The following is a 15,728-nucleotide window of genomic DNA, read 5'->3' as shown; positions in this document are numbered from 1 at the left end:
CTGTTAAATTTTATTGGCCATCCTACTGCAATCCATAGTACCAGAATACAAAAGTGACCATCCCCCTTTCAATCTATCTTGCTGTTTTAAAAATAGTGACTCTCCACTAAAACTTAACTTTTTAGACAGGTAAAACGTAAGTTACCTACTTTCACATCTAACTTCTCTAGTGCACACTGCAGTGTTTAGAAAAAAAACATTTTTCTTTCATCTTACCCTTAAGCATCCCTGTGACTAGCACTTGCTCTAATACCTGCTGGAAAGCACTAGGAAGCCTTAAACTGATACAAGCACTCAACGCTCCTTGTTAATAAGGAGAAATTAATTATAGACACTAAACAGCCTATAATTGCAAAGTACCTTGCTAAGGTAAGGGAAAACAGCTCCTGTACTTTACAAAAAAGCACCAAACCAGGCATGTCCAAGGGTCAGCTTCTGGTGATTTCTCCTGTCCACCTGGTGAATCTGAGCATACTGGGGCAATGCAGCAATTGCCTCATGTACACAGACAACCCTCTCCTCCTACCACCCAACACTACAACCTGTGAGAGATGCACTTACATAGCCAAACTGGAAGCAAAGCTCTCTCCACCCAAGACTGTGCTAGACAGTCAAGAGGAGAAGGTTAACACCTGCACTACACCTCAAGCAACACACTGTCCTTCTAAACCCACACCACCAACACCCACACATAGCAACACTAAATCCACATATGCGGAGGCCCTTAACTATAATCTGCCCAAGCAACAAGGACCTCCAAAGCTGAAATGCAAACAAACACCAATCACAATCAAAGTGTCACATAGCTCACACCACCAGTGTGCCACCCAGCAACAGCCCCTAAGGCAAGACAACGTACGTAACACTTTAGTCATAAATGACTCTATAGTCAGGCACACTGATGTCCCACTCACCAGGCTGAACAAGGAGAAAATTACAGCCAGCTGCCTGTCAGGTGCCAGGATCTGCCACATAATGTATGCACTCAAGTCACTCCACAACAAGTACATATATGACTCTGTCATTGTCCATGTTGGAGTGAATGACTTGAGATGTACCTCCCTGGACTACATGAAAAGAGACATGGAAGAGGTCTCAGATCATGTGGCCCAGGCAGGTATGACCTAGCCCTGAGTAGCATCCTGCCTTCACCTAGAATGATACCACAATATAAGGACAAAATGATTGACTTCAACAATTGGCTAAGCTTATGATGTCATTCAAAGGGGATCCAGTATCTGTCTGCCTGGGATGACATGACTGACAGACCACAATGCTTTGCCAGAGATGGTCTGCACCTGTCACCGCTGGGATTCAGGTTACTGGCTAAGGCTCTTGCCACCCCTATAGTGCCTTTTTAGGCAAAGTTCGAAGGACAAAACCACCACCATAACAGGTACAAGCATGCAAAATCTGAAGGTAATGCTACTCAGTGCTAGAAGTCTAAACATCAAAATGCACTCTCTTGAGGCACTCCTAAAAATGGAGAACATCGATATCTGTGCAGTAACTGAGATCTGGTTCAAGGATCCAGAGAGCACCCCTGCAATACCAGTCTACAACTCTTACCACACTTTTCGGCCACCAAACCAGGATCGAAACACTAAAGGTGGAGGAGTGTCCGTATTCACCAAGGATATTCACACCACCAGGCTAGTTGCCCAACACAATGTGTCTGAAATTCTCCAGGTGTAACTAACACTAGGTAAGACTGCAATCCAAATTGTAGCTTGCTACAGATCCCCCACCATGCCCCAAGATTCTCACTACACCTTTCTAAACATACTGGAAAATATTAAGATACAACCAAACACCCTAATACTGAGTGATTTCAACTACCCTGCCATTAAATGGGAAAACTACTCATGTACCAACACCTTTGCCCAACGGTTCTTGGAATTCATAAATTCCAATGCCCTGGATCAACTATCCATCCACCAGCGGATCCAATATCCTAGACTTGGTCATTATCAACATGGGAAATCGATGCTCCACACCTATGGTCACCCCCTCATTGGTCAGATCAGACCGTAAGCTAATCACCCTTAACATCCACATCCCACCCCCACTCCCCAGTAAGGAAACCTCCATAAAAAACTTCTCCAAAGCCAACTTCATGCTACTCAAGTCAGAAGTGACAAACTTCATGACACCCATGCAGATGGGAAATGAAAGTTCGACTGCTGAGTCCTACACTAAGGCACTGTACGAGCACATCCACTCATGCATGAATTGTGCCATCCCAAATAGAACCAAGATGCTCTCCTCCAAAAAAAGGAAGCCAATCTGGTGGTCCCCTGCCATAAACAAACTTTACAACAAAAGGAAGAAAGTGTTGCAGAAAAGAGGAAAATCCCAGGATGCAAAAAACTCCCTTATCAGCCTCAGTAAGAAGCTGAGATCCCTCATAAAATCCTCCAAAGTTAGTTACAAAAATAAAATTGCCAAAGATTCCAAAGACAACCACAAGGCATTCTATAACTATGTCAAGAATCTAAATGACAATGCTCAGATCTGCTCTGAGCTACAACAGAATGGCATTAAATATACTGATCCCAAGGATATTGCCAATATCCTGGCAGATTGATTCAGTGCCAGCTTCACCCCCTTCTCACCCCCTAAATGGCCCATCACAATACCAGAAGATTGCCGAATTCCGATAATAATGGCCACACAGGTAAAAAGAGCACTCTCCAAAGCTAGGAATACAGCATCCATGGGACCATATGACATCCCGGGCTGTGTACTACATGAACTACAAAATGAACTGGCACCTCACCGAAGTGTCATGTTTAATCATACCCTCACCTTAGGCTTTGTGCCCACTGAGTGGTGCACAGCTACAGTTATCCCACTCCACAAGGGGGGATCCACCTTGTATCCCGGGAACTACCGCCCCATCAGTCTGATGAGCCTGATCTGCAAGGCCATGGAACGTATTATCATGGAACTTATAAACAAAGACATTGGCATCCTTCAAACACTGGACCCTACCCAGTTTGGGTTCGTGAAGGGCCAATCTTGTCTCCTGATCCTGATTGACTTCTTTGAATCAGTCACCAGAGCCGTGGATGAGGGTAAGGCGGTCCACACAGACTATCTGGACCTTGCCAAGGCCTTTGACACCATCCCCCACTCTGGAATAATAGATAAACTTACTAAGCTGGGTATTATTCCTTACATCACTCGATGGGGTGCCAACTGGCTTACTGACAGAACCCACACTGTAAAAGTAGGTGACTCCAAATCCAGCTACAGACAAGTGACAAGTGGAGTACCTCAGGGTTCAGTCCTGAGACTGCTCTTGTTCGGCATCTACTTCTCTGAAGTACAGGTCAACACTAAGGGACTCTGGCTAACAAAGTTCGAAGATGACTGCAAACTGGGAGCCATTATTGAATCCCCAAATTATGTGGATACTCTACAAAAGGGCCTTACAGAAACAGATGCTTGGTACCAGAGCCATGGGCTCAAGCTCAATGCCAAGAAATGTAGAGTTATCCCCTTTGGGAAAAAACATGTACCGGTGAATTACCACATAGGTGGCAGTACACTAAACACCGAAAGTGTTATAAGAGACTTAGGGACACAGGTGGACAGTAGTCTCACCTTCAATAACCACATCGCGACAACAGTCAGGCAATCCTTCTATGTGGCACACCTCATCACTAAGGGCTTTTCATCCAAAAAAAAGGAGGTTATTGTCCCACTGTACTCACCCCTCATTACACCCATTATAGAATACAATGCCCCATTTTATATGTACCTCTCAAGACATCTGCAACAACTGGAAAAGCCGCAGAAATACCTCACTAAAAGAATCACAGGCTTAAAGCAGATGCCCTATGCTGACCGCCTTAAAAAACTGCAGCTATACTCTGTCACATATCGTCTACTCAGAGGCGATCACTGCTTAACATACAAGGCCAGGTCCAACCTGGAGCTGTTGGACATGCTACACTTAAAAAATTCCCAATCCCTCAGAGCCACACGCTCCAGGGATCTAAACCTTGTCATCACAATAAACAAAACATGCTGGAGGGATAGGTTCCCGACACAGAGACTCCCCAGACTCTGGAATGGACTGCTCATACATGTCAAGCAGAGCGCCTCTTTGGCCCTCTTCAAAAGGAACCTTGATGATTGGATGGGAGAAAGGAAATTCACCTTGGGGATCACATCAGTTGCCCTGCGAGACAGGGGTCCAGGGAATTTAATAGTGTGGGAAGAAATAGTCAGGGAATTGTTATCGCTAAGCTTGTATAGGCCCTAGGGCCAATAGCCTAGTACCAACCTATGAACCTATGAAGATTCATACAATCAAAACTTGCATTATTATTTTAACTGATTTTTTAAATTTATTTTATTTATTTAACATTTGTTGATCGGGAAAGTCCGACTAGGACAGACCTATTTTCAGCGAAGGCCTGGGGAGAAATGCTCTAAATGCATGTCTTTGGATTGTGGGAGGAAACCGGAGTACCTGTAGGAAACCCACGTGAATGCAGGGAGAACATGCAAAGTTCACAGAGAAAGCACCCCAGCCAAGAATCGAACTGGAGAACCTCTAGCTGTAAGGCAATAACATTAACCGCTGAACCACTGTGCCGCCCAACATTATTTACTACATACAATTTGAACACCAAAGGAATCAAAAGGGAGAGTATGAACTCCTTTAATGAAATTCCAAGTACAAAAACCACAAGGCTAAAATGAATCCTTCTAAAGACATGCTTCTGGAAGATTTCTTCCTGGGCCTCTGCTGAAAACAGGATCTGTGGAACCTAGTCAGACTTTCCCGGTCAACAAATGTTAAATAAATAAATAAATAAATAAATAAATCCTCCAAAACAGGTTAAATGCCTTCATCCGGGAACCTCCCAGACTTCATCAGAACAATGTATTTTTAATACACAGTACTTTTTATATGTGCATCAGCCAATCAAATAAACCCCCTTAAACACTCATTTCCTGTGAACCAATTAAGAAACTATTCACTCAATTAAAAACATCTTACGTAAAAAACATTTACCATACAAACCATTTTTGTTTTTCTTTTTGCTAGTGTATGTAAATGTTAAGGTGTACACTAAAAACATATTAGTTATCCTCAAATAAATTCAATCACAAACAGTACACTTTTAAAATTATAAACTTACTTTCATGTGTAAACAATGCAAAACATCAGCATTTAGTATTAGTAGTTCCTTAGTATATAAATTAGTAACACACTATCTTTCTTATATAAATACAACAATACCCACTATAACTTAGCTGCCCTAATCTTAAGAACACTATTAATACTAATAGTTTCGTTCAAACCCAGGGATTTAGCAGCATCCAGTTTTATTTGCCAGAATAACTCTGTATTCTACTCTGGCTTCCAGTACTTTGTTTTATTATATTTAACTGCCTTTAAGTCATCCATGGTGTCTAGATTTCTCCAGCTCCACGTCTTTCATGCTGCAAAACTTTGTTGCATAATGTTTAAGTGCCTTTAAGGCACAAAGCACAATATAAAGAGTTCTCCCTTGTGTCTAGTGTTTGTCCCCCCATGTTGCATGATTTGCTCCTAAGTTTAGTGGAGTTTGAAGGAATAACAGCCCATTCACGTATATATACACACACTCTACACCTGATCAAATTCATGGTCACACTCACCCATTTACCCATAGAGACACACAAATAGCATACCTATAACCCCCTATTGCACACTTACACATACACACGCACGCACACACACACACACACACACACACACACACACACACACACACACACACACACACACACACACACACACACTCACCTTATACCACTAATACCTCTACATGCACTCACACATGCAGCCACACATATACACACATGCACACACACCCAACACTTCCTGTCCACTGAAATCACTGGCACTTACCTCTAACATGATGAAGAGAACATGAGCTTTTGTTTGTGCTCAGTAACAAGTGTGGCCAAGGTAACTTACACAGCTGAGCAAGTCAACCATTTTCCTGGAGAGAGCACATGGCTAATTAGCATAGGCTGCTCCACCAGAATGCCTCATTAGCATTTATGGTAGGCTGCAGAGACAGCCCACTGTGATTGGGATGTCTCTGAGTCAGAAATGGTTATTACAAATTGTACAACAGACTTTCACCTCACTGTAACCTTCCTGAATTCAGTACATGGTTTCACGTAGTGTGTTATATTTTCCTTTAATGTGAAGGCTGGTCAGAATGAAGCAAGTTAGAACTCCTTAAACTAAAACAATTGGTTACTAACATCCAAAAAATTTTCAGAAATGTTAAGTGAGAAAAGAAGAACAGTGTTCTGTGTCCAAACACTCTTTGTTTCTCTCTTGCTTTGTCTAATCATATATATTACTCATACCAGTAAAAGAGCATGGTTTGAAACAAGACATCTTTGGTTAGTCCAAAAGAAGACTGTGAAGAGGCTCCCTTTGCCACCTCCCAACACCTCTACCAGCAGCTCTGTAGCACACTTCTACTTACCAGCATTTAACAGCACAATGACAGTGTTAAGTCCTGACATGCATGCTGCATCAGGGATAAATTCCCTACTAGAAATCTAGCCTAAATTAACCCTATTTATAACAACTTCCCTTTGGAAAACTATGGAAATGGACTGTGACAGTTACAGTAGACTATCTATTTCAAAGAAAAAAACATAAAGAAAGAAACTCATCAAATTCTCTTTTGACCCGTGTTTAAAATTTAAATCTCGAGACCCAATCTTTTCTAAGAATGATAAGACTGCAAACTACTTATCATCAGGTCATTTTTTTGTATACTTTATCCCCTGCTGCCTGACCATCGTTAGCCATACCATAATCAAACAGGCAATAAATTTCCTCTTAAGGTGAAATTCAGTCATGAAAGACCACATCCAGGTAGCCACTGGGGATTTGTAGCCTGAATTCCCACCCCATGCAGCTGACATATGAGGTCACTTATGCAAGGGCATGCTATGCCTAACTGTTTGATAGCTTCCTTTATGGTCCTACACATGTCCCTAGAAAGTTAATGCACACTGCAGGTTGTCAGAGCCAGGGGCATACCTCTAGTGCTGCAAGGTGTATTTTCTTTTCACCACAAAAGTCAGCAGTGTAGCATATCAGACTCTCTCTCTCTCTCCTCCCTCTCTTGAGGGTACACAAGCCAGCATCAGCTATTCACTCCCATCCTCCCCTAGTCAGCTCCTCCAGTGCCTGGGCTACTAATCAAACCCAGGTCATCTTGGTAATAGTCAGAGCTACATCTCTCTGTGCAACACAGCCATCCTTATCATTAGCCTAGATGACAGAATGAAAATATACCCCTTCTTAAGTATAAACTACCATATGAAATTGAATGGAAATTCAAAGGATATTTTCACATGCATGAACCAAATAGGAAATTGTGAAAGAAATCTGCATATATTTGTCATACTCAAATATTTATTTTCTTTTGTGATCAGTTCCATCTTGTGTGTATGTAAAACAAATGAAAGTTTTATGCTTACCATGATGTTAGATCTTCATGATCTGTATCCACCCACTTTAGTTGTAGTACTGGTTGCCACGTTACATGGGCATTTGACATACATAGAGCTCTCTTAAAATAAACTCCTTTTCTTACTCCCATAATGCCACATGCTTCCATTTCTCAATCCAAATTAGCCCTGTATAATACATGTTCTGTATAGACAAAATCTACAAGCTTCAGGAAGGATAAGCTAGATCTCACTGGGATAGCAATTTGAAATGGTAGAGGGAAGGTAGCTGGGTATGTTGAAGCAGATGGACATAGGTCAATAAGGTACTGTGGTAAGTATAAAGCCTTTATCTCTTACATGAGCTAGTTAATCCACTTCAGTGGTAGAACAGACGACACAGCTGTTTCTCTTGCATGGATTCATAACAGGATACCAATTAAAATGGTGGCCCAGAGGTTGACCTGCATCTGCAGATCACAACCAGCTTGTGTCTTGCAAAAGTGTGCAGTAATATTCATGTTGCTGTGTTACAAATCTCATCAACACAAGAGTTCATAAAGTAAGCTAATGAAGATGATACTGTCCTTATAGAATGAGCCTTAGGCTGGGATGGTAGCATTTTTTTTGTATTTAGAGTAATATAAAGTAATACATTCAGACAGTGACTAAGAGAGTAACCTTAGACACCATGTGGCTCAATACCTAAGGAGAAAATAAAAGGAAAAATTGGTCATCTTCTTGGATATCTTTGGTTCTGTACAGATAAAACTAGAACTGTCTATAATCATCTAGACAATGTAACATGTATTCTCCTTTATTCAAAAACTGAGAAAAGAAAAATTGAAAACTGATGAATTGGTTGAAATTGAAATCCTAGGTTATCTTCAGCATAACTGCTGGATTGCAAATTGATAGATTTATTTAAATTTAAATCTTAGGTTACCTTTAGCACAAATGCGATATTAGTTTATAGGGAAACTCTGTCCTAATGAAATAGTGGATAAGCAGAATGAGAAAGCAAAGTCTTTAGCTTACATACTTGTCTGGCATAAAGTGATCACCACTAAGGAAAATATTTTTCAAGTCAAAAATTTCAGGTCCCCTGAGGCTGCATGTTCAAACAGAGGTATAGTTAATGTCTCTGGAATAAAATTCAGGTCCCATAATGCAGTATGTTCCCTAAATGGGGGCATCAGTAAAAAAGCATCTCTTAGAAAGGCCTTATAGACTTTCATAAAAGCTACAGATGAGATATTCAGACTTAGATGAAAGTGACTTCTGCTAAATGAATGTACAGGGACGAAAAGCTGGATCTACTGTTTAATACATTCGGTAGAAACTGCAGGCCTACTGGTGTAGGTTCGTCATAATGACTGATCCCACCCATAACAAAAAATTTTGTTCACTTGCTCCTTTTGACTTTTCTAGTAGTGAGTATTTCAGTTGTAGAGATGATTTGGTCAACCTTAATCTGTTATGTGGAGTCCTTGAAGATTAAAGGAAAAGGAGAAATGTGCACTTAACCTGAGGGTAGGAGGTCCAGATGAGGCGTTCCAGAGAGATGAGAAAGTAGATCTCTGAGAGGTCTGACGAAAGTGGGTTTATCAATGAGGAAAAGCCACAGAAGAGGAAAACATATCTATCAATGCCGGAAAAGGCCTATGAAAATGATGTTGGCCCTGCACAGTTTGGCTTTCTGTTGAAATTTCATGACAGATGGAAAAGGAAAAAAATCACACAGAAGTGCCAAGAGACATTACTAGGTTACAGTACAGCATCCCATGGAGTCTGTCCCTCTGGAGGGATTAGAAACAAGAATATGTAGCACTTGTATTAGTAAGGGACAGAAACAAGTCACAGCAAAGCTCTCCTCAATGGCAAAATATCATGCAGGCCATTGTTAGACTCAAGCACTACCTCTGTAGCCTCAGTAAGCATCTGTTGAGTTTAGTTGCAAGAGAGCTGTTTGCCCAGGATATGCATTGCAGTTAGAAAGTGCTAAGAGTTCATGACCACTTTCATAGCTTCGTGACCTCCAAAAATAGGGGATATGCTCATGTTCCTCTTTGTTTATATACTAAACTACTGCCAAGCTGCCAAAGTGGATAGCAATTGTATCCTTGGGAAGAAGGCACAGAAATGCCTTTAATGAAAGATGAACTGCACTGAGCTCCATGACATTTTTATGCAAGGAGAACTCTTGGTCTGTTCATGCACCTTCAACTATCAACCCTATGTAATGCCCCCACAGTCTAGGGCTGGCACACCCATAGTAAATGTGTAAGTGAGAAGAAGGGATAAAATGTATCAGCCTGTGAATGCTTGATATCATATAGCCACCAGCAAAGGTCATAGCATCACACTGGAGAATAATGAATGATTTGTGACAGTGTCTGATGTCTGGGACCACTGAATCTTGAGGTTCCACTGCAAAATTCTCATCTTGTGTCTGACAAAAGGAGCTAGACAAATGGGTGCTGCCATTAGGTTCAGCATTTTGAGACCCAAACTCTGCTGTAGTAGTAGTATGAGGTAAGAGAAATTGTACCACTAAGTGTTTGGAATTTATTCTGTCTGGTGAAAAGTAGACTTATTTTGTCACTGTATTCAGGTAGCAACCTATAATTATTTGTGCCTGCTACTGCACCAAATGTAAGTTTTCTGTGTTCATGGAAATCCCCAAGGATAATAATAGCTGCTGCATGTAGTCCGATGCTTAAATCAGTGACTCTCTGGTGGGGCAGCTAAAAGTCAGCTATCCAAGTATGGGAATACTCAGATCCCTTGCAGCTACTGGTGTGCTGCCACCACTGCCATACATTTGGTAAACATCTTGGAGGGCTGTGGTGAGACCATCTGGGAGAAATACTGGTTAATGCACTAAAACACAGGAACTTCTTGGAAGCCACTATAATTCTGAAATGCAGGTAGACGTCTTGGAGGTCCAAAGAGCACATTTAGTATTGAATTGCCCTCTTGAATACAAGGAAAGAAACAATAACCATGAAAAACTTGTTGTTCGATATGTTCTAGTTTAGGACAATTTTGTCTAATATTGGCCTGAGGTCCTTCTTCTTCTTTAACACCAAAAAGAATCTCAAATAAACCCTGGATCCTCTCTGTTATGGTGGGAGGTTGCAACCTCAACCCTGTCCATTGCTTTCTAATGAGGTAACACATTGGGAAAAAGAAGAGAAGAATGTTTTGGCGTGGAAATAAACAGAATCATATAGTCCCTGGATCTGATATCCATTATGCTTATACCCTACAAGATGGTCTGCCACACTTGCAGATGAAGGGAGATTTAACCATTGACTGCCTCCAGAAGTAGACAGTTAGACAAGTTGTCATGATTTCTTTGGCAGGCTCTTATAAGAAGAGCTACTGAATACCTAATTCTGTAGACTCCCTCTGCCTATTTTGGCAGCATCTAGTTGGGAAACTCCTGCATCCACAGACATTTCTATCCAAGTACTGCCTGAAAGGTTGCTATGGACCTTTTTGAACCACAAGTTCCTTGCACCTTATTCATGCCTTCAAAAGGTTCTCTGAGTAGTGGAAAACTACTTGATGCATAGAATGGCTTGAGTTTTACATTTGTGATTACCTTTGAGCAATTTTTCCTTTTACCTGGGGCCCTAACATGGATAACTCATTATATTGGGCATTAATGAAGGATGTCCTAAAGTTGCACATAAAATTACAATACTTCAGCCAGACTTGTTTGTGTAAATCTATACCTGACCCAGCCACTGTTGTTGCTCCATCAGCCACATTGTGAATCACTTTAGTGGAGAACATGGAGGCCACTGTTGCCTCTATTTTTCTGAAGGTCCCAGTGAGGCAACTTCTTCAGGGTGCCTAGCATACACTCTGTTAGGGAATGTTGAAAATGCATAATACAAGCCAGGTAATTCAGTGTCCTGAAGGAGAATGCAACTAAGGCATAAATACACTTCACAAATTCATCCATGGTCGAGAAATCTTCATTCAGAAGACAGAGTACCACTTTGTCTTCTGAGGGCTCCTTCTTAATGGTTGCTACCACCACTATGGACTCTGCCAAGGGAGCCTATCTGAAGCCTGTTTGTCATTGCAGGGCCAGAAGATCTTATTTAGTGTCATTGAGATGCATACTACCACACTGGGATCTCATAATTTCCTATCAAGTGTCAGCATAATCAATCACTTTGTCAGGTAAGGGACCACCCAAGATGGAGGTTAGGCAGAATCAAAAGCCACATGTAATATCTCTTCCTTGGCAGAGACTGGGCCAACTGGTCAAGATCTCCTCTGACTCATTAATACTAGTATTTCTTTGTGCTTGGAGTTATTGGGAAGGAATTAGTGAAATGCTGCCCTTCAAGGAGATCAGTGTCATGTGTGGCTAGCTTCCTTTTGCATCTCTCTTCCTTAGTAAACTCAGAAGAGATTCATCAGAGTGATTAGAAGAGAATTGTACTCTGGATGCCATTAAAGGTCAGTGTCTTTCCATTCTTCTGTCCCCCGGGGATGTGGATTACAGCACCAAGGCATCTCAGTGACTGGCATCCTGAGGTCAGACCCATATGAAAGAAAACTTCTAAGAGTTTGGCACAAAAATGGATTGCACAAAAAACATCTCCTGTCCCCAAGTTGTCAGTGACAAGACAGCCAGCACCAAATATATTAGTCTTTCAGTCAACATCAAAGACCAAGATGTCAATGCTGAATGACATGGTCTGAGGTACTAGCATTCACAATAATGCCAAGGGAGGCTTCAGCATTGATGGTTTGAAGGTCAGTGAGACCAACAATGAGAATGGCACTATAGGAGCCAAAGCCAATGTTGTTACCAAGTTAATGACATCTATCACCTGGGTCCTAGCAGTCCTTGGGACCAAGTGTTCAACACAAAGTCCACCAATGCCAGTATTTGCATCGAGGCTGAATGGAAGACCCAGTGATGTCAGTGCCAATGTCTCCTGGAATACTGTCAACTGTGAACCACCTAGTGCCTATACTGGGCCTAAGAAAAGTGCCATGAATGTCAAGGGGACCTTCTCTTGAACAGCCAACATTGTGGCACAGACATGACTATGGCCCCCACATGACTTAGGTTTGATTAGCATCTTGAGTGTCTGAAGTGCTGAGAAGGCGAGACAGACATCCTGTCCCAGAGAAGAAGCGATATTCATCTCAGCTCTCCCTGAGGAGAGGCATAGTTCAGGAACAGGTGATTAGCCTTCAGACAATTCTGGGATGAATGTGGGAGGGAGGGGCAAGAGGGTAGCTCATAACATAAAAAATCCCTTCTCCTCACAGAAACAGTAGCCAGCAAGACCCTCCCAGGACACTTTTAAGTTCCAATCTGGCCCGGGCTGAAAAAAAAAATCAGTGTTCATCTGAGGGATGAAAGTACGGGCTGGTTGACCTGTTGATAAATAGGGGCACTGGAATAGAAAGTGATAAAAGTATGAAGAAAGGGGGGGGGTAGGGACCCTCTCTTGTTACCCCCTAGAAACAGGGGGAAGAGTGCATACCCATCTCAGTCTGTGTCTTGAATAATGCCTTCCCCATCCTGTCTCATTTAAGGAGAAGTGAAGGACTATTGCTACATTTAGCCAATTTAACAGATACAAAGGAGGAAAGTCGCAACTCCAAGTATCTCAGTAGCTCTGAGCATTAATTTATTTCTTCTCTCTTGGGGATCCTGGAGCTAACATTGCAGCAAATATAACACTCGGTGTCTAAATGTTCCATCCCAAGCACATGATGCAATGTTTGTGCGTGTCCTGGGGGAATCTTGTAGCGACATTTGCCATCATTTTTTGAAACTTAAGGCCTTTTATAATTTCTCTTTGTTCATAATATTAAGTTGAAGCAAAACATCATTAACACAAAATAAACAAATAATAATATCTGACTATAGGCTTAAGTCATACAGCTCACTTAGATGGGAGCAGAAGAGAAAACAAATTTAAGTAGTCTGAGTGTTATATAGCCCAGTCATATACTGAAAGAAAAATGTACTTTTCTGGCCAGACTTGTAACTGTCAAAACTATCTCTGACTCTGAGATGCTGAGAGAAGACAGAGAGAGACAGAGAGAAAATCATATGGCATTATAAGAGTGAGAGGAGGAATCTGAGCATGGGGGAGCACTATGGCTGCTAAAAGTGTGTGCTACTTGTAATGACCAGTACTACGGTTGAAGTGGATGGACTAGATCATGTAAGATTAGCGGACAAAGATTTGCTGCTGGAATACAGACATCAAGGATGCAATCGTGCACAGATAATGCAACAGCGATGAAAAGAATGAAGTAAGAACACCAGTAAGTCCAGTGCTGGTCTTTTCTTAATATCAATTGACGCAGGCAAAGCAAGAATTCAAACACACACACACACACACACACACACACACACACACACACACACACACACACACACACACACACACACACTCACCTAGCTCCAAGAATGCATTTAGCGCACATTCTGACTGTGCAATCAACAATTTTGTGCATTTATATTCTAATGAAAAATGGTGGCGAGAAGGGCAGCTTAGAATACATATTCTAACAACTCACATAATGTAACTGTGCCTTTTGAATTTCCAAAGGGGCACTGATCCCTGGTTTCGCAACATGTAGATAATAATGCTCTCCTGGCAGAAACCCCCCTAAATGAAGATGAGATTAGGAAAAAAAAAAACGGGAATTAAAATACATTTAAATACCAGCATTTCTTACTAATTAATTTAAATGCATTTAAACACCAATATAACAACAAACAACAGTTCTTTAGGCAAATGTAGATAGTCTTACCGTCTGTTCATTGAGACATTTTGATGTTACTTTTCAAGATAATTATTACCTTGTTGTCATCAATCTTTCTAGCTCAGATGAGCCTCAACAAAGGGAGGCTAATAATTAACAGTATTGCACAGTAGGTCTTAGTTACAGGCAGACAACATAGCAGTGTTCAGATAAAATACACAATTATAAAAAGACTATTCATAGATACATTAATACCTGGATGGACAGTTTTAATAAAACAGTAGATAAACAACTCTAGATTTCATGTTTTCTTATGCTTTACCAAGAGATATACGAGTCATGCAACATTAAAATTCTGCTCAGTAGATTAATAACATTTTTCATCAAAATTTCAGCATGCTAAGGTCTGAGAGTAGAAATTCTTACTCCACTTCTGTTACTATAAGACTGTAGTAGTAGTTCTAATGCTTAGAACTGATGGCTCAAAGGAAGTAGTGACTTCAGCTCAGCTTAGCAAACTGTACTGGTGAGGGTTCTGAAAAGACTTTTCAGTCTCCCAGAAATCAGTCCTGGGACCACACCTTTTTGGAATTTACTTATCTTTGCAAATGTCAAGGGCCTCTGGCTGAACAAATTTACAGAAAATTGCAAATTAGGAGCAGTCATAGAAAGCCCCACTGACACTAATGGTCTCCAGGAAGGCCTGACGCATGTCTTTCGAATGTTACTCGACCACGGGGAGGACATGCAGACTCCACACAGAAGGCGCTCCAGCCGAGAATCGAACGGCAGAACCTCTTGCTATGAGGCGACGCTACTGCTGCTCCACCGCCGCTTTTTCTTCATTAGAGTACTGGTCCAAAATTCTGGATATTATTATTATTATTATATAATTATTCTCTATGAATCTGGAATATTTGCAGGAGTAGTGGCCTAGATATAGCTCCACAGTCAACTGATTCCCATTATCCTTGTATGTTTCTCTTGTTTCCATACACTACTTGTTAAAAGGCTAACTTACCTGTACTACAGCAGCCAATTCATGGTGTCAGTCCTAAAACTGAACTACTGATTCTGCCTCTTCTGGATGGACTGTATGGCTGGGACAGCCCATCTCCATTTAAGTGAAAGCTGCCAGACTAACAATGTGCCTTGAAATTACAGGCTTGGAGGCTCAAGACTCTTTTTTTTTTTAACACCTTTATTGAATTATCCCTTAACACATAGGCAAACATACATTTATATAAAAGAAAACAAACCTTGCTAATATGTTCACAGTTACAAGCATTGTATATAACATATATTCTTTTATTTATTATTATTTATTTATTTACATTTGTTGACTGGGAGAGTTCGACTGGATGCAGGTCCGTCTTCAACGGATGCCCTGGGAGAAAAGCTCCATATTAAATGTTACAGACATTATACAGTTTGAGAAAAATAGCATTTAAAAATTATAGACATTGTTCCAGCTGTAC

The 15,728-nt window shown here is 41.1% G+C and overlaps 1 protein-coding gene across 1 annotated transcript in view; it reads right to left on the bottom strand.

Annotated features, from left to right (window-relative positions):
• The window catches only part of CFAP61 (cilia and flagella associated protein 61), a 4,145,169-nt gene that overhangs the window by 212,187 nt on the left and 3,917,254 nt on the right, over positions 1-15,728 (bottom strand). The window contains exon 24 of the mRNA XM_044057082.1: positions 14,062-14,153. Coding sequence (XP_043913017.1) covers positions 14,062-14,153 — 92 coding nt within the window. The remainder of the gene's footprint in view (positions 1-14,061; positions 14,154-15,728) is intronic.

The sequence above is a fragment of the Protopterus annectens genome, chromosome 1.part2 (assembly GCF_019279795.1).
Source record: "Protopterus annectens isolate FY-2018-M chromosome 1.part2, PAN1.0, whole genome shotgun sequence".
Taxonomy (NCBI): domain Eukaryota; kingdom Metazoa; phylum Chordata; order Ceratodontiformes; family Protopteridae; genus Protopterus; species Protopterus annectens.
This window is presented reverse-complemented; position numbering and strand designations above follow the sequence as displayed.